The sequence below is a fragment of the Sus scrofa genome, chromosome 6 (genome assembly GCF_054392235.1).
Source record: "Sus scrofa isolate SSC_HxYL_T2T_F1_AM1 chromosome 6, Sscrofa_HxYL_maternal_Yorkshire_Landrace_v2.0, whole genome shotgun sequence".
Lineage (NCBI taxonomy): Eukaryota > Metazoa > Chordata > Mammalia > Artiodactyla > Suidae > Sus > Sus scrofa.
In genome coordinates, this window is record NC_139388.1 from 71773206 (window position 1) to 71789405 (window position 16200).

Sequence of the window (16200 nt, forward strand, 5' to 3'; positions counted from 1 at the left end):
GTCCAGTGGATGTCCTACTTTCCAATAAGCTGGTATGTGATATGTCCTTCGCTTCATCTCAGCCCATGCCCAGGGGCTCCTCCTAGGGCCTAGGTGGATGCCAAGATTGAGCCTCCCAACTAAATGTGAACTTGAACCAGAAAAGTGGAAAAACCAGCAGAGCAGAACCCTCGACAGGAACCACCCAAAGCTGCCTGCGCTCCCAGGCCAACCTAGACTTAGGCTTCAGCCTCTGCAAGCTGCACGTTCCCCAATCTGTAAACAGACTTGGCCTGGGCGCCTCAAGGGGTCATTCCAGGAATGACACTCTGGAACTCTGAGTCCAATGAGGAAAAGCAATGTGCTACCAAAATGCTACTTAACATGACTCAAAAAAACCAAAGGAAGAATGCTTCTCTGAGTCTTTAAATGCTGTCCCAGAGCCCGCATCTTCAGAGCTAGCTCCAAAGACGAGCGGGACGGCCCACTGCAGTGGCCTGGCTGTCCAAAGGTCGGGCTCTGCAGGGTAAACTGTTCCTTCTGTTAACAACTGCCCAGCACTGTGCCAGAGGTTTTCATGCTCAGAGCCACCCTGAAACAGCCGCTGTTATTTTCTCCACTTCACAGACAAGGAGACGGAGGCCCTGCAAGCTTAAGAATCCAGCCTAAAGCCCACACCTGCAAGGGGCAGCCCTGGGATTCGAACGTAGGCTCCTGGCTTCCTAAGCCTGTGTCCCACTTTTCGGACAAAAAGAGCTTCCCTTTACTTACAAGGTGCCAGCCACTCTGCCTGGCACCAGACATACTTTCTTTAGCGCTCAGAAGAGCCCATGATAAAATGGGTGGGGCCCAGGAAGGTCGACAGCTTCCAAGGGGCAGAGGCCAAATTCACACCCAAGCTGGCTCTAACCACTGCCCTCCCCAGCCTCGAAAGCCCATCCCTTCGACACCGCCAAACCGAGGTCACGTGACACTCTTAACAGACGAGGATGCCACGTGAGGGGTTCTGGCATCCTCTCCCCGCTAGACTGTGAAGCCCCTAAGCTGGGGACCAAATCTTCCACGTTGGAGTTGGCCCTCCTGGCACTTCAGCCCTAGAGGCTTCCAGCAAAGCTTGTTAAATTCATAGGCTTGGCTGCCCCAAGCCAGGAGGCTCCTCTTTCAACATGGGCCATTGGCTCAGATGGCCTTAAAGAGCTTCCCATGCTGGTACATCCACTCTCCCATGTCCTGAGATTTCTCTGGGCCAAGCCCTGGTGACTGCAGGCCCTCTGGCAGTTGTGTTGGGCACCTGAGGCCGACCTCAGCCAGGTGCCCTGTCCATGTGTCCCCATTCAGAGACAATATGCCATTGTGAGTATCTGAGAGATAGGCAAGTACCACGGCTAAGAAGCAAGAAGAAGCATGGGCACACACGCGGAAGTGTGTCTAGTAAGGTTGGAAGCTGATTTTTAAAACGGTCACATATATGGACTGGCTAGTCATCACCCTGAGGAAGTAATAAGCCTTTCTGAGTACCCTGAAATCAGTATTTCCATTTGGGGGAGAGCACAGTGCAAAAAACGCAGCTCCGGAGAGAGAGGACCTATCGGCAGCCGCCCCTCCCGCTCCTGTGGCTGGATGACCTTATGGAGGCAGTGCGTCTCCCAGGACCTGTCTCCTCTTCCACAGCAAGAGTGGTGAGATTCCTGCCATCCTCCCTCCCCAGGGATGCTGGGCAAACCGAGCAACATGAGAGATGTTAAAACCCTTTGCAAAGATGAACTCCAAGTTCACCTGGCCAATACGCAGCAGAGACGGATCTTAGGCCTAGACTCCAGGCCCTTCTGTCTCCCAGGATCAGCCACTTCTATTATTTTTGCCCCTGGAACTTGGAGTGGGTGGGGCCAAGACAGCCAATAACAAATCAGTGGTGAAAGACCCCCCCCTCCCCAGAGAATTCCTCTCCCTAGAAAGATCAAAACTGCCCTTGAGGTCAGGATTCAGGGCACCCCCTTGATACCATAGTGTATGCCCAGCCTTTGCCTCTTCTAAAGAGATGCCGGCATTCACAGGAAACTAATCTGGCTTGGACCCAAGGTCAGTGTGATGCCCAATCTCCAAATCTGAAGGACTGGCCCTCAAACAGGAAGCCGCTGTCACTCTCCGCCGAGGCATCAAGCAGCACAGGCCCCGTGGCAGGCCCCAGCCACCATTCGGCCTTCCTAGCTTCCTCGCCCCTCCTTAGCTCAAATGCCACCGTGCCTGCTTCCACTCGGTCCCAGGGAATGGAGAGTAACCTTGAGGCTGCCCTCCCGCTCCTGTCGGAAATGAGCCGGCTCGCGATCTTCCGCGCGTCCTCCAGGCCCTCGATCTGCCGGTGCCGGTGGAGAAAGGCAGGGCTGGTCCCCCGACAAGAACAAGCCTTTGCCCCCATTGTGTAAGATGCTTCCGGGCTCAACGACCATCCTCCCCTCCTAGCAGTGCAGTGTTACAGAGGAAGGGCATTTCCTGTTCTTGCTGTTAACAGCCTGCTCCCCCCCGCCCCAAACCGTGGCAGCGGACAGGAGGGACTGCATATCTGCAGCCCCCGCCCACTCGGGCGCCCACCGATGGGCTCCGGCCGCCGCCCAGCCAGCGGGTTACTTGCGCCGCACAGGTCGGGATATCCGGTTGGCTTTGCACCACCGCCCGGATCACGACCTCGAATTAGGGGGCTCACTGGGACCTGGGCTGGGGCTTCGGCGCGTTCGGGCACCGGGCGGGGCTGGGCTGGGCTGGGCAGAGGCGGGATGCGCTCCGACCCCCGCCCAGGGGAAGGGCTCCGCACCGCTTCCTCATGCAAACGGCCTGCGTGACCGGAGATGCGCCGGAGGCCGGCAGAGAGACGCGGTGAGGCTGCCGGCTCTGCGGCACCGGAGGCGCATCCCAGCCGCGGCGGGCGGGCGGAGTCCGGAGGTAACCGGCCCGGCGGGGGCGGGGACTGAGGAGGGGAGGGCGCACAGGGTCGGCCAGGCCCGGGCGGCGACTCGGAATCCTGGCCGCCTGCCGCCGCACGCCACGCTTACCGGCAGATCTGGATGGCGGACGGGGTATCCGCGGTGGGGCCCGACATGCTGGCGGCGGCGGCGGCGGCGGCGGCAGCGGCAGCAGCGGGGGCGGGCGGCCGAGGGAGAACGCAGGTGTCTGGCAGGCCCGGGGCGAAATGAATGAGCCCGGGTGGCGCCATGGAGGGGGAGGGGAGAGGCGGGGCCATGGTGCCAGGGAGGCGGGGCCTGCGCGCCGACCGCGAATCGAACACAGACTCCTGCGAAGGCCCGCCCCGCGCGCTCGCCTCCGCCCCGCCCCCCGGCCCGCGTCGGCTCCCTGGGCGTCCGGTTCTGGCGGCGGCTGTGGGGCCGCGGCGGGGCGCCGCTTCCAGAAGGTTCGGCGGCCGTTGAGAGGCATGGGCGCGGGGCTGGGCAGCCACCACGGTCAGCCTCGCCCTGCGCGTGTTTGTTCGCGTCGTTACCCCATCCGCGGGCCTGGGGCGCGCCCAGGAGGCGACGAGGCCGCACCTGAGACCCAGATGCCTGCGTGGGCGGAGAGGCCTGCGGGAGGCGGTGGCCTGGTCGCGCTTTCTCAGATCAACTTCGAGAGGAAACTGGAGGCGGTTTTCTCGTAAAGGAGCCTTCCTGGCCAGGCTAGGGTGCGCAAAACGGGGAGCAAGAAGCCGTCAGGCCTCTGCTGCCCCAGCCTGCAATTGCAAAGCACCTCTGGGTTATTCCAAGGAGACTTTTCTAGAGCGCTGAGCATTGTCCTGGGAGTGCCTGACCTGCAGTGAAGAGCCCCAAAGATGCTAATAGGTTCTTTTGCATACTGTATCCCCTGCAAGGGAGTCCAGGCCAAGTTGAGGTCACAAAATCCGCCCAAAAAAGAGGGGGAAGGTGAACACATCTTTGTGTCGTAATTTCAGAGCGCTTTTACTCGATAAAACTACATATGACTTTTCCCCAATGTTTTGCAATGAACATAAATTGCTTCTATAGTCAGATTTTTGAAAATCAAAACCCACATAACTCAAGTTCTCCAGTGCAATTTGAAGACCTATTTATACGAAACTAAATAGTTCCTCCTGGTCACACCTGTATTACCAGACCATAGCAGCAGCCCACCACTTATCTATAAGCCTCAGGACCAGAGGGAGCAAACCGGGTCATGTCTATCATTTCAAGATTATTAAACTAAAAATGTCATTTTCTAGCACGAATTAAGTCGCTGCAGGTGTCTAGGGTCAGCAAGCCTGCGTAACCACCACTCAGCATGGGTCCTAGACTGGGGAATGGGCTGATTGGGTCAGAATTAACAGCCAGATCCCTGCCAGAGAGGGGCAGACAAGTTCCTGCTGGGGCGCAATGGGGTGGGCGCTGTCTCTGCAGCACCAGGACACAGGCTTGGCACAGCAGGTTAAAGGTTCTAGCATTGCTGCCGGTGTGATGTTGGCTGAAACTGGCTCGGATCTGATGGCTGGTGTGGGAACTCCATGTGCTGCAAAGTGGCCAAAAACACAAAACAAAAGTGATCTGGCGCAACATCTGTATCTTTTTCTTTTTTGTGTCTTTTCTAGGGCCACACCCGAGGCATATGGAGGTTCCCAGACGAAGGGTCTAATCGGAGCTGTAGCCGCCGACCTATGCCAGAGCCACAGCAATGTAGGATCTGAGCCACGTCTGCAGCCTACACCACAGATCACAGCAATGCCGGATCTCTAACCCTCTCATCGAACCCGCAACCTCATGGTTCCTAGTCAGATTCGTTAACCACTGAGCCACAATGGGAATTCTTTTTTTTTTTTTTTTTTTTTTTTGGCCTTTTAGAGCCACACCCATAGCATCTGGATGTTCCCAGGCTAGGAGTGTAATCGGAGCTATAGCTTCAGGCCTACACCACAGCATCAGGGGATCCAAGCTGCGTCTGCAACCTACAGCACAGCTCACAGGGACGCCAGATCACTGACCCACTGAGCAAGGCCGGGAATCAAACCCCCATCCTCATGGATACTAGTCGGATTGTTTCCGCTGCACCACGACGGGAACTCTAACATCTGTATCTTTGGGAAAGGCTGTGGCTACCCACTGGCCCAAGACAGCATCTGTCAAAACACTCCATGTGACAGCTTCTCTGGGGGCGAAGATAACGAGGTAAGATAACGGCTCAACAAAGATATTATTGTGTCCCGGATCCTGTAGAGAGAAAACAGTGCCCCAGGATGAACCACTTGTGTATGATTGAGGATTGCTTATGATGTGGCCCTGTTTTCAGGGAAAACAATGGGGGACCCAGTCTCTTAGCAAAAACATCCTGAGTTATTTTTGCTATAGTGCTGATGGCTTTACACTGATCTTTCAGAGTCTCTCATTTTCCCATTTTAGCTTTTTTTTCCCTGCTTTCTTCTCAGGCCGCTGGGCCATTTCTATCCCTCTCTTTGAGCAAAATGTCTCAAAAGAGCTGTTGAGGAGTTCTCTTGTGGTGCAGCAGGTTAAAGATCCGACATTGTCACTGCAGTGGCCTGGGTAGCTGCTGTGGCTCGGGTTCAATCCCTGGCCCACGAATTTCCACATACCCTGCACTCGGCCAAGAGAAAACCGCTCCCCAAAAAAACAGAAAAAAACAAAAAACAGCTGTTTATGCAAACACCTTCTCTCCTCTTCTCACCCTCCCATGCTCTTTGAAACCCATTCCATCCTGGTTTTTCTCTCTCCTGCTCAATTTATCAAGGTCATTTGTTCCTTGCAAGTTGCTAAATCCAATAATCCGTTGTCAGAAGTCATCTTACTCGACTTCTTGAAGGCACTGAGCTGACACGATCCCTCTCTTCTTGAAACGCTTACTCCTTGCCACCCACTCCTGCATTTCTGGCCACTCTGCTCAGTTTAGACTCGAGGTCTCATCCTGTTCCTTGATTTTAAATCCCATCTATTCCACAGTCATCCCATATCTCCAGCCCAGACCACCCTCCTAAATTCCAGGCTCAGGTGTTCCCTGCCGAGGTCACGAGGTCACGTCTCACTGTGGTTGTGTAATCAGCATCTCACGCTCACCCCGTGCCTCCAGAATTTGCACCTCCTGCCAACTTCCCCACCTCGGTAAATTACACTCCCTTCCTCCCAGGTGCTCAACCCAACATCCTTGACACCTCTGTTTCTCTCGAATCCTCCATCCGACCTAGCAGCAAATACTACCAGCTCTACATTCAAAATAAGTCTAGAGGAGTTCCCACTGTGGTGCAATGGGATAGGTGTCATCTTTGCAGCACCAGGATGCAGGTTCAATTCCCAGCCCTGCACGGTGAGTGAAAAGATCAGATATTACGCACAAGTGGAAACCGAGGCCAGGGATCTGATCCTGGGCCCTGGGAACTCCAAATGCCTTTGGGGGTGGCCAAAAACAAAAACAAAGAAAAAAGTCAAAAATGTGGTCCTGTCTCTCCGTGGCGTTCAAAAATCTGCCCAAGCCTACCGTCACACGTCTGGCCTCACTCACACACCTGCCCCTGCTCACCGAGCCCCAGCCATCTGGCCTCTGTCATGGTCCTTGGATATACTCGGCCCACCTTTCCTCAGGCACCCAAGGGCCGTCCCCCTCACTTCCTCAAGTCTGTAATATCACCTTCTTCTTTTTTTTTTTCCTGTCTTTTTAGGGCCGCACCCACAGCACATGGAAGTTCCCAGGCTAAGTTAGAGCCGTAGCCGCTGGCCTGCACCACAGCCATAGCAATGCTGTATCTGAGCCGCCCTGGGACCTACACCACAGCTCATGGCAACACAGGCTCCTTAACCCCCTGAGTGAGGCCAAGGATTGAACCTGCGTCCTCATGGATACTAGTCTGGATCATTACCACTGAGCCACGATGGGAACTCCTATAATATCACCTTCTAAATAAGGCCTTCCCTGGCCATCCTGTCTAAAATCATAATTCCTCCACACTCCCTGGCCTCCTTCCTGGCTGATTTTTCTCCATTGCACTTAATCGCATTTAATATATATTTTACTCATCAATTTAGTGTTTATCCCCCAACTTGAACATACGTTGCATGAGGGCAAGAATTTTTCATGATGTTGTTCATTGCTCTATCCCAAGGTCCTAGGAGAGTGCCTAGCACTTAATAGTTACTCAGTAAATAGTATATGAATGATTGAGTCAACGGAGCTTTACAGGAGTTCCCTGGTGGCTCAGTGGGTTAGGGATCTGGGGGTGTCACTGATGTGGCTCTGGTTACTGCTGTGGTGCAGGTTGGACCCCTGGCCTGGGAACTTCCACATGCCATGGGTGAGAGCAAAAAAAGAAGAAAGAGGTGTAGTGATAGCACCAAATTTAGCAGCAGTAAATATTTAATTTGCACATTCTTTTCCTTGTTCTTTAAGGGTTTTTGACCACACCCTCAACACAAGGAAGTTCCTGGGCCAGGAATCAGTGACGTGAGCCATAGCAGTGGCAACACCTAATCTTTAACCCACTGAGCCACCAGGATACTCCCTGCACACTCCTTCTTTCTTTTTGGACCAGAAATATTGTCCACAAATTGTCATAAAAAAACTTAAGCAGGAGTTCCCATCGTGGCTCAGTTTTTTTTGTTTGTTTTTTTTTGTTGTTGTTGTTGTTGTTTTTTTGTTCTTTTGCTATTTCTTGGGCCGCTCCCGCGGCATATGGAGGTTCCCAGGCTAGGGGTCGAATCAGAGATGTAGCCACCAACCTACGCCAGAGCCACAGCAACGCAGGATCCAAGCCGCATCTGCGACCTACACCACAGCTCACGGCAATGCTGGATCGTTGACCTACTGAGCAAGGGCAGGGATCGAACCCTCAACCTCATGGTTCCTAGTCGGATTCGTTAACCACTGCGCCACGCTGGGAACTCCCGTGGCTCAGTTATAACGAACCCAACTAGCATCCATGAGGATGCAGGGTCAATCCCTGACCTCACTCAGTGGGATAAGAATCTGGCGTTGCTGAGAACTGTGGTATAGGTTGAAGAGGCAGCTCAGATCCCCTGTGGCTATGGCTGTGGTGTAGGCGGGCAGCTGCAGCTCCAATTCTCCCCCAGCCTGGGAACTTCCATGTGCTGCGGGTGTGGCCCTAAAGAGTAAAAAATAAATAAATAAATAAATATATTATGTAAATAATTTGTTCAAGTTTTTATGAAAGGATAAACCATTGACATTTGTGCCCTTTGATGGAAAGGACTAGGTGCTAAGGGCTTTACTTTTCATTTATATATTTTTGTGCTATTACCATCTAGCCATGTATCTATTTTATTATTTTTTCATGTCAATATGCAGCAATGGCTATGAAGTGACAGGAACCCTTACACACTGATTGTGGAATATAAATTGGTACAACCTCTTTAGAAAACAATTGAAAGTAATTCTTGGAGTTCCTGTCGTGGCTCAGTGGAAACGAATCTGACTAGTAGCCATGAGGACACAGGTTGGATTCCTGGCCTTGCTCAGTGGGTTAAGGATCTGGCATTGCCATGAACTGTGGTGTCAGTCCCAGACACGGCTCGAATCTGGCATTGCTGTGGCTGAGGCAGAGGCCGGCAGCTACAGCTCCAATTCAACCCCTAGCCTGGGAACCTCCATGTGCCACGGGTGTGGCCTTAAAAAGACCAAAAAAAAAAATTCCTTAAGTTGAAAATAGCCATATTCTTTGGCCCAGCAACTCCACTACTATAGATATGCTACATATCGAGCATAAGTGGACCCAGATACACTTCCAAGAGGATTCATAGTAACCCTGTTTGTAATAAACCCAAACTGAACATAACTCAAATGCCCATCAACACCAGGCAGGACGCGTACATTGCAGTGTGCTCATCAGTGGAAAACCAAATAGCCGTGAAAACCAGGGAACCTCAGTGACACACGAGGCAATTTTTTTTTTTTGTCTTAGATCTAAACTCTACTTTTTGCTACTATGAAAAAAGATAAGAGGGAGTTTCCACTGTGGCCAGTGGGTTAAGAATCCAACTTCAGGAGTTCCTGCTGTGGCAGAGTGGGTTAAGAACCTGACTAGTATCCATGAGCATGTGGGTTTGATCCCTAGCCTCGCTCAGTGGGTTAAGGATCTGGTGTTACCTCAAGCTGTGGCATAGGTCTCAGATGTGGCTCGGACCCATGTTGCTGTGGCTGTGGTGTAGGCTGGCAGCTGCTTTCCAATTCAGCTCCTAGTCTAGAAATTTCCACATGCTGTAGGTGTGGCCCTAAAAAGAACTGGGGAAAATAAATAAACAAAGATTGCAACTGCAGGAGCTTGCGTCACTGCAGAGGGCAGGTTTGATCCCCAGCACTGCCCAGTGGGTTAAAGATTCAGTTCCCATCATGGTGCAGCAGAAAGGAATCCAACTAGGAACCATAAGGCTGTGGATTTGATCCCTGGCCTTGCTCAGTGGGTTGAGGATCTGGCATTGCCATGAGCTATGGTGTAGGTGGCAGACACGGCTCAGGTCCCGAGTTGTTGTGGCTGTGGTGTAGGCTGGCAGCTGTAGCTCCAATTTGACCCCTAGCCTGGAAACTTCCACATGCCTCGAGTGAGGCCCTAAAAAGCAAAAAAAAAAAAAAAAAAAAAAAAAAAAGAGAGATTATGGCATTGGTCACAGCTGCAGCTCAGATTCAGCCCCTAGTCCAGGAACCTCCATGTGCTGTGGGTGCAGCAATTTAAAAAAAAAAAAAAAAAGGAACTATCATATGATCCGGCAGTCCCACTTCTGGGAAAGTGACCTACATCACAGCTCACAGCAATGCCAGATCCCCGACCTACTGAGCAAGGCCAGGGATCAAATCCAAGTCCTCATGGAGTCCCCATTGTGGCACAGCGGAAACGAATCCGACTAGGAACCATGAGGTTGCAGGTTCGATCCCTGGCCTCACTCAGTGGGTTAAGGACCCGGCATTGCTGTAGCTGTGGTGTAGACCAGCAGCTGTAGCTCCAGTTGGATCCCTAGCCTGGGAATTTCCATATGCCACAGGTGTGGCCCTTAAAAAAAAAAAAAAAAAAATCTGAGTCAGATTCGATTCCACTACACAAAAATGGGAACTCAGAAATCCTGCTGTTTGAGACACAACATGGATGGACCTGAGAGCATTATGCTAAGTGAAATAAGCCAGACAAAGACAGATACTGCATGGTCCCACTTATATGTGGAATCCTGAAAAAAAAAAAAAAAAAAAAAAAAAACAACGCCAAACTCATGAAAACAGAGTAGAAAAGTGGTTATCGGGGCTGGAAAAAACAGGGAGAGGTTGGGCAAAGGGCACACGACGTCAGCTCTGAGATGAACAAGGCCTGAGGACCTACTGTGTGGTCTCTGTCGTTGATGACACGCTATGGCATGATTTAAATTTGCCAAGAGTAATAAAACAATAAATAGCTCTGTTAGGAGAACATAAGTAGGTGATAAAGCCATAAAGACAAACAAGGGGAGGCGTTCCCGTTGGGCTCAGTGGGTTACGCATCTTGTCATTGCTGTGGCCTGAGTTCGATTCCTGGCCCATGAACATCTGGCTTGGCCAAAAAAGAAAGAAAAAAGACAAAGGAAAGCAAGGAAACAATTGTCACAAGAGCCAGGCTAGTGGGGGAGAGGATTGTCTTTGGGCGGGGCCCCAGGGAGTCTTGTTAATGTTTTCTGTCTTGACTTAGGGGAGGTGTAGAGGCTTATGATTTGTTTTACACCATATGTATATGTATATGTATTATGCATTTTTGTATCGGTTATACATCAGAACTGAAAAAAAAGTATAAGAAGGAGTTCCCATTGTGGTTCAGCGGTTACTGAACCTGACGCGTATCTATGAGGGTGTGAGTTCCATCCCTGGCCTCACTCAGTGGGTAAAGGAGCCAGGGTTGCCGTGAGCTGTGGTGTAGGTTGCAGTCATGGCCCAGATCTGGTGTGGCTGTGGCTGTGCTGTAGGCCGGCGGCTACAGCTCTGATTGGACCCCCAGCCTGGGAACCCGGCTGCCACGGATGTGGCCCTAAAAAGACAAAAAACAAAAGTATAACAGGGAAGTGGGGTATGGACATTTTTTTTCTCTTCTAATTTTAGGAAAGCAAGCGAGCCTGGCGGCTGCTGGCATGGACTCTGCAGTCACAGCCCTGCGTTTGGATCTTTACTATCTCTACCCGAGTTATGGCCTTCGGCACGTCACTACCTAAATGCCACCTAAATGTTTTGTTTTTGTATTTTTGGTTTTTTTTTTTTTTTTGTCTTTTTGCTATTTGTTGGGCCGCTCCCGTGGCATATGGAGGTTCCCAGGCTAGGGGTTGAATCGGAGCTGTAGCCACCGGCCTACACCAGAGCCACAGCAACGTGGGATCCGAGCCGCGTCTGCAACCTACACCACAGCTCACGGCAACGCCGGGTCGTTAACCCACTGAGCAAGGGCAGGGATCGAACCTGCAACCTCATGGTTCCTATTCGGATTCATTAACCACTGAGCCACGACGGGAACTCCCTAAATTTTTTTTACTCTTTTTTTTTTTTTTTGCCACACCCACAGCAAGCAGAAGTTTTGGAGCAAGGGATGGAACCCACACCACAGTAATGACAATGCCAGATCCTTAACCTATGAGTCACTAGGGAACTCAGAAAACATTTTTTTGCCTTTTTTTTTCCCTAGGGCCACACCTATGGCATACGGAAATTCCCAGGTTAAGGGCTGAATGGGAGCTGCAGCTGCCAGCCGCAGCCACAGCCACAGCAATGTCAGATCTAAGCCATGTCTGGGACCTACACCACAGCTGTGGCACCTCCGGATCCTTAACCCACTGAGCGAGGTCAGGGAGTGAACCTGCAACCTCATGGATACTATTTGGGTTCATAACCTGCTGAGCCGAGCCACAATGGGAACTCTATAAATATTATTTTTTAAACTGAAGATGTGGTCCTTGTGTAAGCTGGATATAACTCAGAGAAAGAGAAAAGGCCTAACACCAGGCAGGGGCCCCCACACTGTCCTCCAGGGAACCAGACGGAAGATGCAGCCAGGAGAGGGGTACCTGGCCCCCGGCTCACACAGTTCATCTATTTCTTCTCATGTTGATAATATTTAGCTGTCTGACTAAAGACTTGTGTTTTTCCTCTTAAGAGAGGCTGGATGCTTTGTGACGGTGCCTCTCGCTCACTGAACAGAGTGGACAAGAACTTCATGTTTCCAGGAGGAAACACATCAATACACACACACAGCCCTCCGTTCACAAGGGGAGGACAAGGAGTTCCCATCATGGCTCAGCGGTAAGGAACCTGACACGTACCCATGAGGATGCAGGTTTGATCCCTGGCCTCACTCAGTGGGTTAAGGATTGAGCATTCCTTGCTGTGAGCTGTGATGTAGGTCACAGACGCAGCTCAGATCCCACATTACTGTGGCTGTGGTGTAGGCCAGTGGCTATAGCTCCAATTCAACACCTAACCTGGGAACTTCCTTATGCCACACATGTGGCCCTAAACAAAAAAAGTAATTAATTTTTTTTTTTTTAAAGGAAGGACAGGCTCTTCAGGGAACTGCAGAGGCTGCTTAGAGAAGAGACCCCATGACCTGAAGAGCACCTTCTCCTAACACCTTTAAAATTGAGCCCTGGGGTTCTGACCCCAGAATGAACCCTCTCAGGAAACCTAAAACTAATCAATGAACCACTGAAAGCAGGACCGTAATCCAGGAAGGAAGCCGAGAACCCATATGGGTCATTACACGGAGCAGAAATATACTCACGAGTATAGACATAGATTCATTTTCCAAATGAAGTGTTTAGAAATCATCTCTTCAAGGAGTTCCTGTCTTGGTGCAGTGGAAACGAATCCAACTAGGATCCATGAGGACACAGGTTCGATCCTGGCCTCGCTCCGTGAGGCCAGGATCCAGGGTTGCCGTGAGCTGTGGTGTAGGTCGCAGACACTGTTCGGATCTGGCATGGCCGTGGCCGTGGCTGTGGTGTAGGCTGGCGGCTACAGCTCCGATTAGACCCCTAGCCTGGGAACCTCCATATGCCTCCGGTGCGGCCCTAAAAAGACAAAAGACAAAAAAGAGAGAAATCATCTCTTCGACTCTAAGTAGCTCAAACTTTAAATCTAGAATTAGAGCCCTGCCCGGGCGCCTGCACCTTAAGGAGTCTGAGAAGAGGTCTTCCGCACGCCCTTGGCCCTTGAGCGGTCCCTTCCCTGGCGCCCCGCCCGGGCGCACGGTCTCCAGTCGGAAGCTCTATGGCTCCACCTAGGGGCCAAGTGAGTTCCCTACAGCACCATCCTTCACTCCCCAGGCCCCACCTGAGCTCCACCCACCCCAACATCTTGCCAAAGTCAGAAAAAACATCAATTGCTCACATTGATGTGGGAAACCCTGGGACTGCAGCAAAAGCCAGGCCAAGCCAGAGTAATTCTGCGTTTCTCCCCATGTGATGGTAGAAAACTGAGATATCCTTATGTGTTTCGGAAGCGACCTGAAGAAAAACGGTGTTGGTTTCCCACGCATGGAGGATCTGCTCTCTGAAGAGCCAGAGGGCCCTTATTTGTGAGAAATGCTTAAAGGGAGCTCCGCACGAAAGCGTGAGTTGTGAAGAACCCCTCGGGGGCACTGCTGCCAGCTGGCTCGCCCTGCCCTGCAGACCCCAAAGCTTGGGGGCTTGTGCCTAAAAGTGACCCAGGTCTCTGCAGGCTCCCAAGAGAAAGACTGCTTGCTTGCTTTTTTTTGTTTGTTTGTTTATTTTTCAATTTTTGGCCATGTAGCAGCTTGATGTGGATCCCAGTTCCCAAACCAGGCATGGAACCCAGGCCTCAGCAGTGAAAGCAATGAGTCTAACCACTAGGCGACCAGGGAACTCCCAAGAAGGACTGCTTTATTTTTTTTCTTTCTTTCTTTTTTTTTTTTTTTTTTTTTTTGCTTTTTAGGGCCACACCCGGGGCATATGGAGGTTCCCAGGCTCAGGGTCCAATCAGAGCTACCGATGCTGGCCTACGCCACAGACACGCAACACGGGATCCAAGCCGCATATGTGACCTACGCCACAGTTCACGGCAACATCGGATCCCTGACCCACTGAGCCAGGCCAGGGATCGAACCCACATCCTCATGGATACTAGCCGGATCCGCTTCTGCTGCACCACAATGGGAACTCTGAGGAGGACTGCTTCCTAACCAAGCTGCTGCCTGGCAAGAGATTTGGGGTGAGCTCCAAATATAAATGTCCAGATCGCCCAGGGAACAGAACTGCACTTTTCTCCCTCAGGAGCATAGTAGCGCTAGTGGGATTCGATATCAGTAGGACTGTCCTTATGGGGGCATAACTGATCATGGGAGGGTAACTAGTTCGGTGAAGAGGTTAAGAGGAGTGGATCTGGAGCCCTCCGGGAACCTCCTTGCTGTGTGGCCTTTGATAGGTTTCTTGACCTCTCTGTGCTTGAGTTTCCTCACCTACAAAATGAGGCTAATACCAATAATAATATCATGGGGTTTTATGAAGATTAAATGAGTTATATATAAATCATTGAGGGACATGCCTGGTACATGGGAAGAGCTCAACAAATGATTGTTGGCAGTATAACTAATTTTTATTTTCATGCACCCAACAAATATTTATTGAGCATCTTCTATGTACAAGGCTGTGTGCCAGGCACTACATCATACCTACGATACCACACAGTATGGGAACCAGCCTGATATGTATAAGGAAAACATACATGCAGAAAAATGCACAAATTATGGAGTTGCCATTGTGGCGAAGCGTAAACGAGTCTGACTAGTAACCGTGAGGTTGTGGGTTCGAGCTCTCGCCTTGCTCGAAGTGGGTTAAAGATCCAGTGTTGCCATGAGTTGTGGTATAGGCTGCTGACGTGCATCCTGAGTTGCTGTGGCTGTGGTGTAGGCCAGCAGCTGTAGCTCTGACTCATCCCCTAGCCCAGGAACCTCCATATGCCTCAGGTGCGGCCCTAAGAGGCAAAAAAAAAAAAAAAAAAAAAAAGCACAAATTGTAATTGTACAGCCTGGAAAAGTTATGCATACATGTATGTGTAACTTGGTCCCCATGCTGTACAGTGGAAAAAAAGTAAAAAAATAAAAACAATAATTGTACAGCCCGATTCATTATGATAAATACATCCATGGAAACCTCCCCTCCGATCAGGGCAGACAATATCACGGACTCTCCAGAAGTCTCCCTCCCGCCCGCTCCCAGCCCAGGCCCCCGCCCTCCACAAAGGCGGTCTGGCTGCAGCATCGGTGTTGCCCTTGGAGCCGCGGGTGCCGCACGGGGCCCCATCTGTGTGTTTGCCACCGTACAGGGACCATGAGGATCCCTTACGTTTCTAACCCAGAGTTTCCCCCAAGTGCCATCCTCACCCCCTTTCAGCGTCTCTGGACCACTTTCCTTCGACACTCAGATCCTCAGAAAACACCGCCTGTCCTTGTCACAGTATTCTGATCTTGAAGAAGTCCCAACCTCTCATTCCTCCAGAAGGCTATCGCCCTCCCTAAGCCCACCCCCCAGGCAGAGCAGGTGACTTCAATATCCACGTGGGAGTTCCCGTCGTGGCGCAGCGGTAACGAACTGGACTGGCATCCATGAGCACGCAGGTTCAATCCCTGGCCTCCCTCAGTGGGTTAAGGATCCCACGTTGCTGTGGCTGTGGCGTAGGCTGGCAGCTGTAGCTCTGATTTGACCCCTAGCCTGGGGAACATCCACATGCTGTGGAAGTGGCCCTAAAAAGACAAAAAATAAGAGAAATCTATATCCACGTGGACACCCCTCGCACGGCTCTACCTCCATCCACTCTGCCACAGCCGTGGAGCTTGACCTTAGCCTTGCTTGACCTTAGCATTACCGGTGAGAACAGCGTCTTGAAACTCCCTGGCTTGACCCTCTCTGTTCCCATCTCGCCTGCTCCCGTTCCAGCCCCAGTCATTCTTAGCTCCCTGTGGGTATAACAGCCTCCACCCCCTTGTCCCTCTCTAGCTTCTTTGAACTTCTTGCTTTGACAAAACCACAGCCCTAGTTAAGTCCAACTTAGCCCCTATTCTGTGCCTGCAACCATGCAGCCGAAAGCAGCTGGAGGGAAATGCACAGAAACACTACACGCATTAGTCTTATGTTTTATATTTTTTATCAAAGGATAACTTGCCTACAGAAATGTGCCCATATTTTAGGTGTACTTTCAACAAATTTTCATAAAGTGAAAAAAACACACGTAACGAGCTCCTGTTGACCTTAAAAATAA

At 51.2% G+C, this 16200-nt stretch overlaps 1 protein-coding gene and 1 long non-coding RNA gene across 11 annotated transcripts in view; one reads left to right on the plus strand and one right to left on the minus strand.

The window, feature by feature from the left end:
• Nucleotides 1–3217, minus strand: part of ACOT7 (acyl-CoA thioesterase 7) — a 102153-nt gene extending 98936 nt beyond the window's left edge. For 8 of the 9 annotated variants that reach the window (XR_014807013.1, XR_014807015.1, XR_014807014.1 and 5 more), the window contains exon 1: nt 3027–3217. Coding sequence is in view for 2 of the 9 variants with exons in the window: in XM_003127525.7 (XP_003127573.7) it covers nt 3027–3214 (188 nt within the window). In the remaining 7 variants the exon portion in view is untranslated. Of the gene's footprint in view, nt 1–2258; nt 2568–3026 lie in introns of those variants that run through there. The other variant, XM_021095251.2, reaches the window with a different exon arrangement.
• On the plus strand, nt 2728–15058 carry LOC146402536 (uncharacterized). 2 transcript variants are annotated; one of them, XR_014807035.1, is made up of 4 exons: nt 2728–2916; nt 4815–5138; nt 12083–12228; nt 12477–15058. It is a non-coding gene; the product is annotated as an uncharacterized LOC146402536 (long non-coding RNA). The 2 variants fall into 2 exon arrangements; XR_014807034.1 differs by lacking the exon at nt 4815–5138 and having other exon boundaries at nt 2767–2916.
• The last annotated feature ends 1142 nt before the right edge of the window (nt 15059–16200 follow it).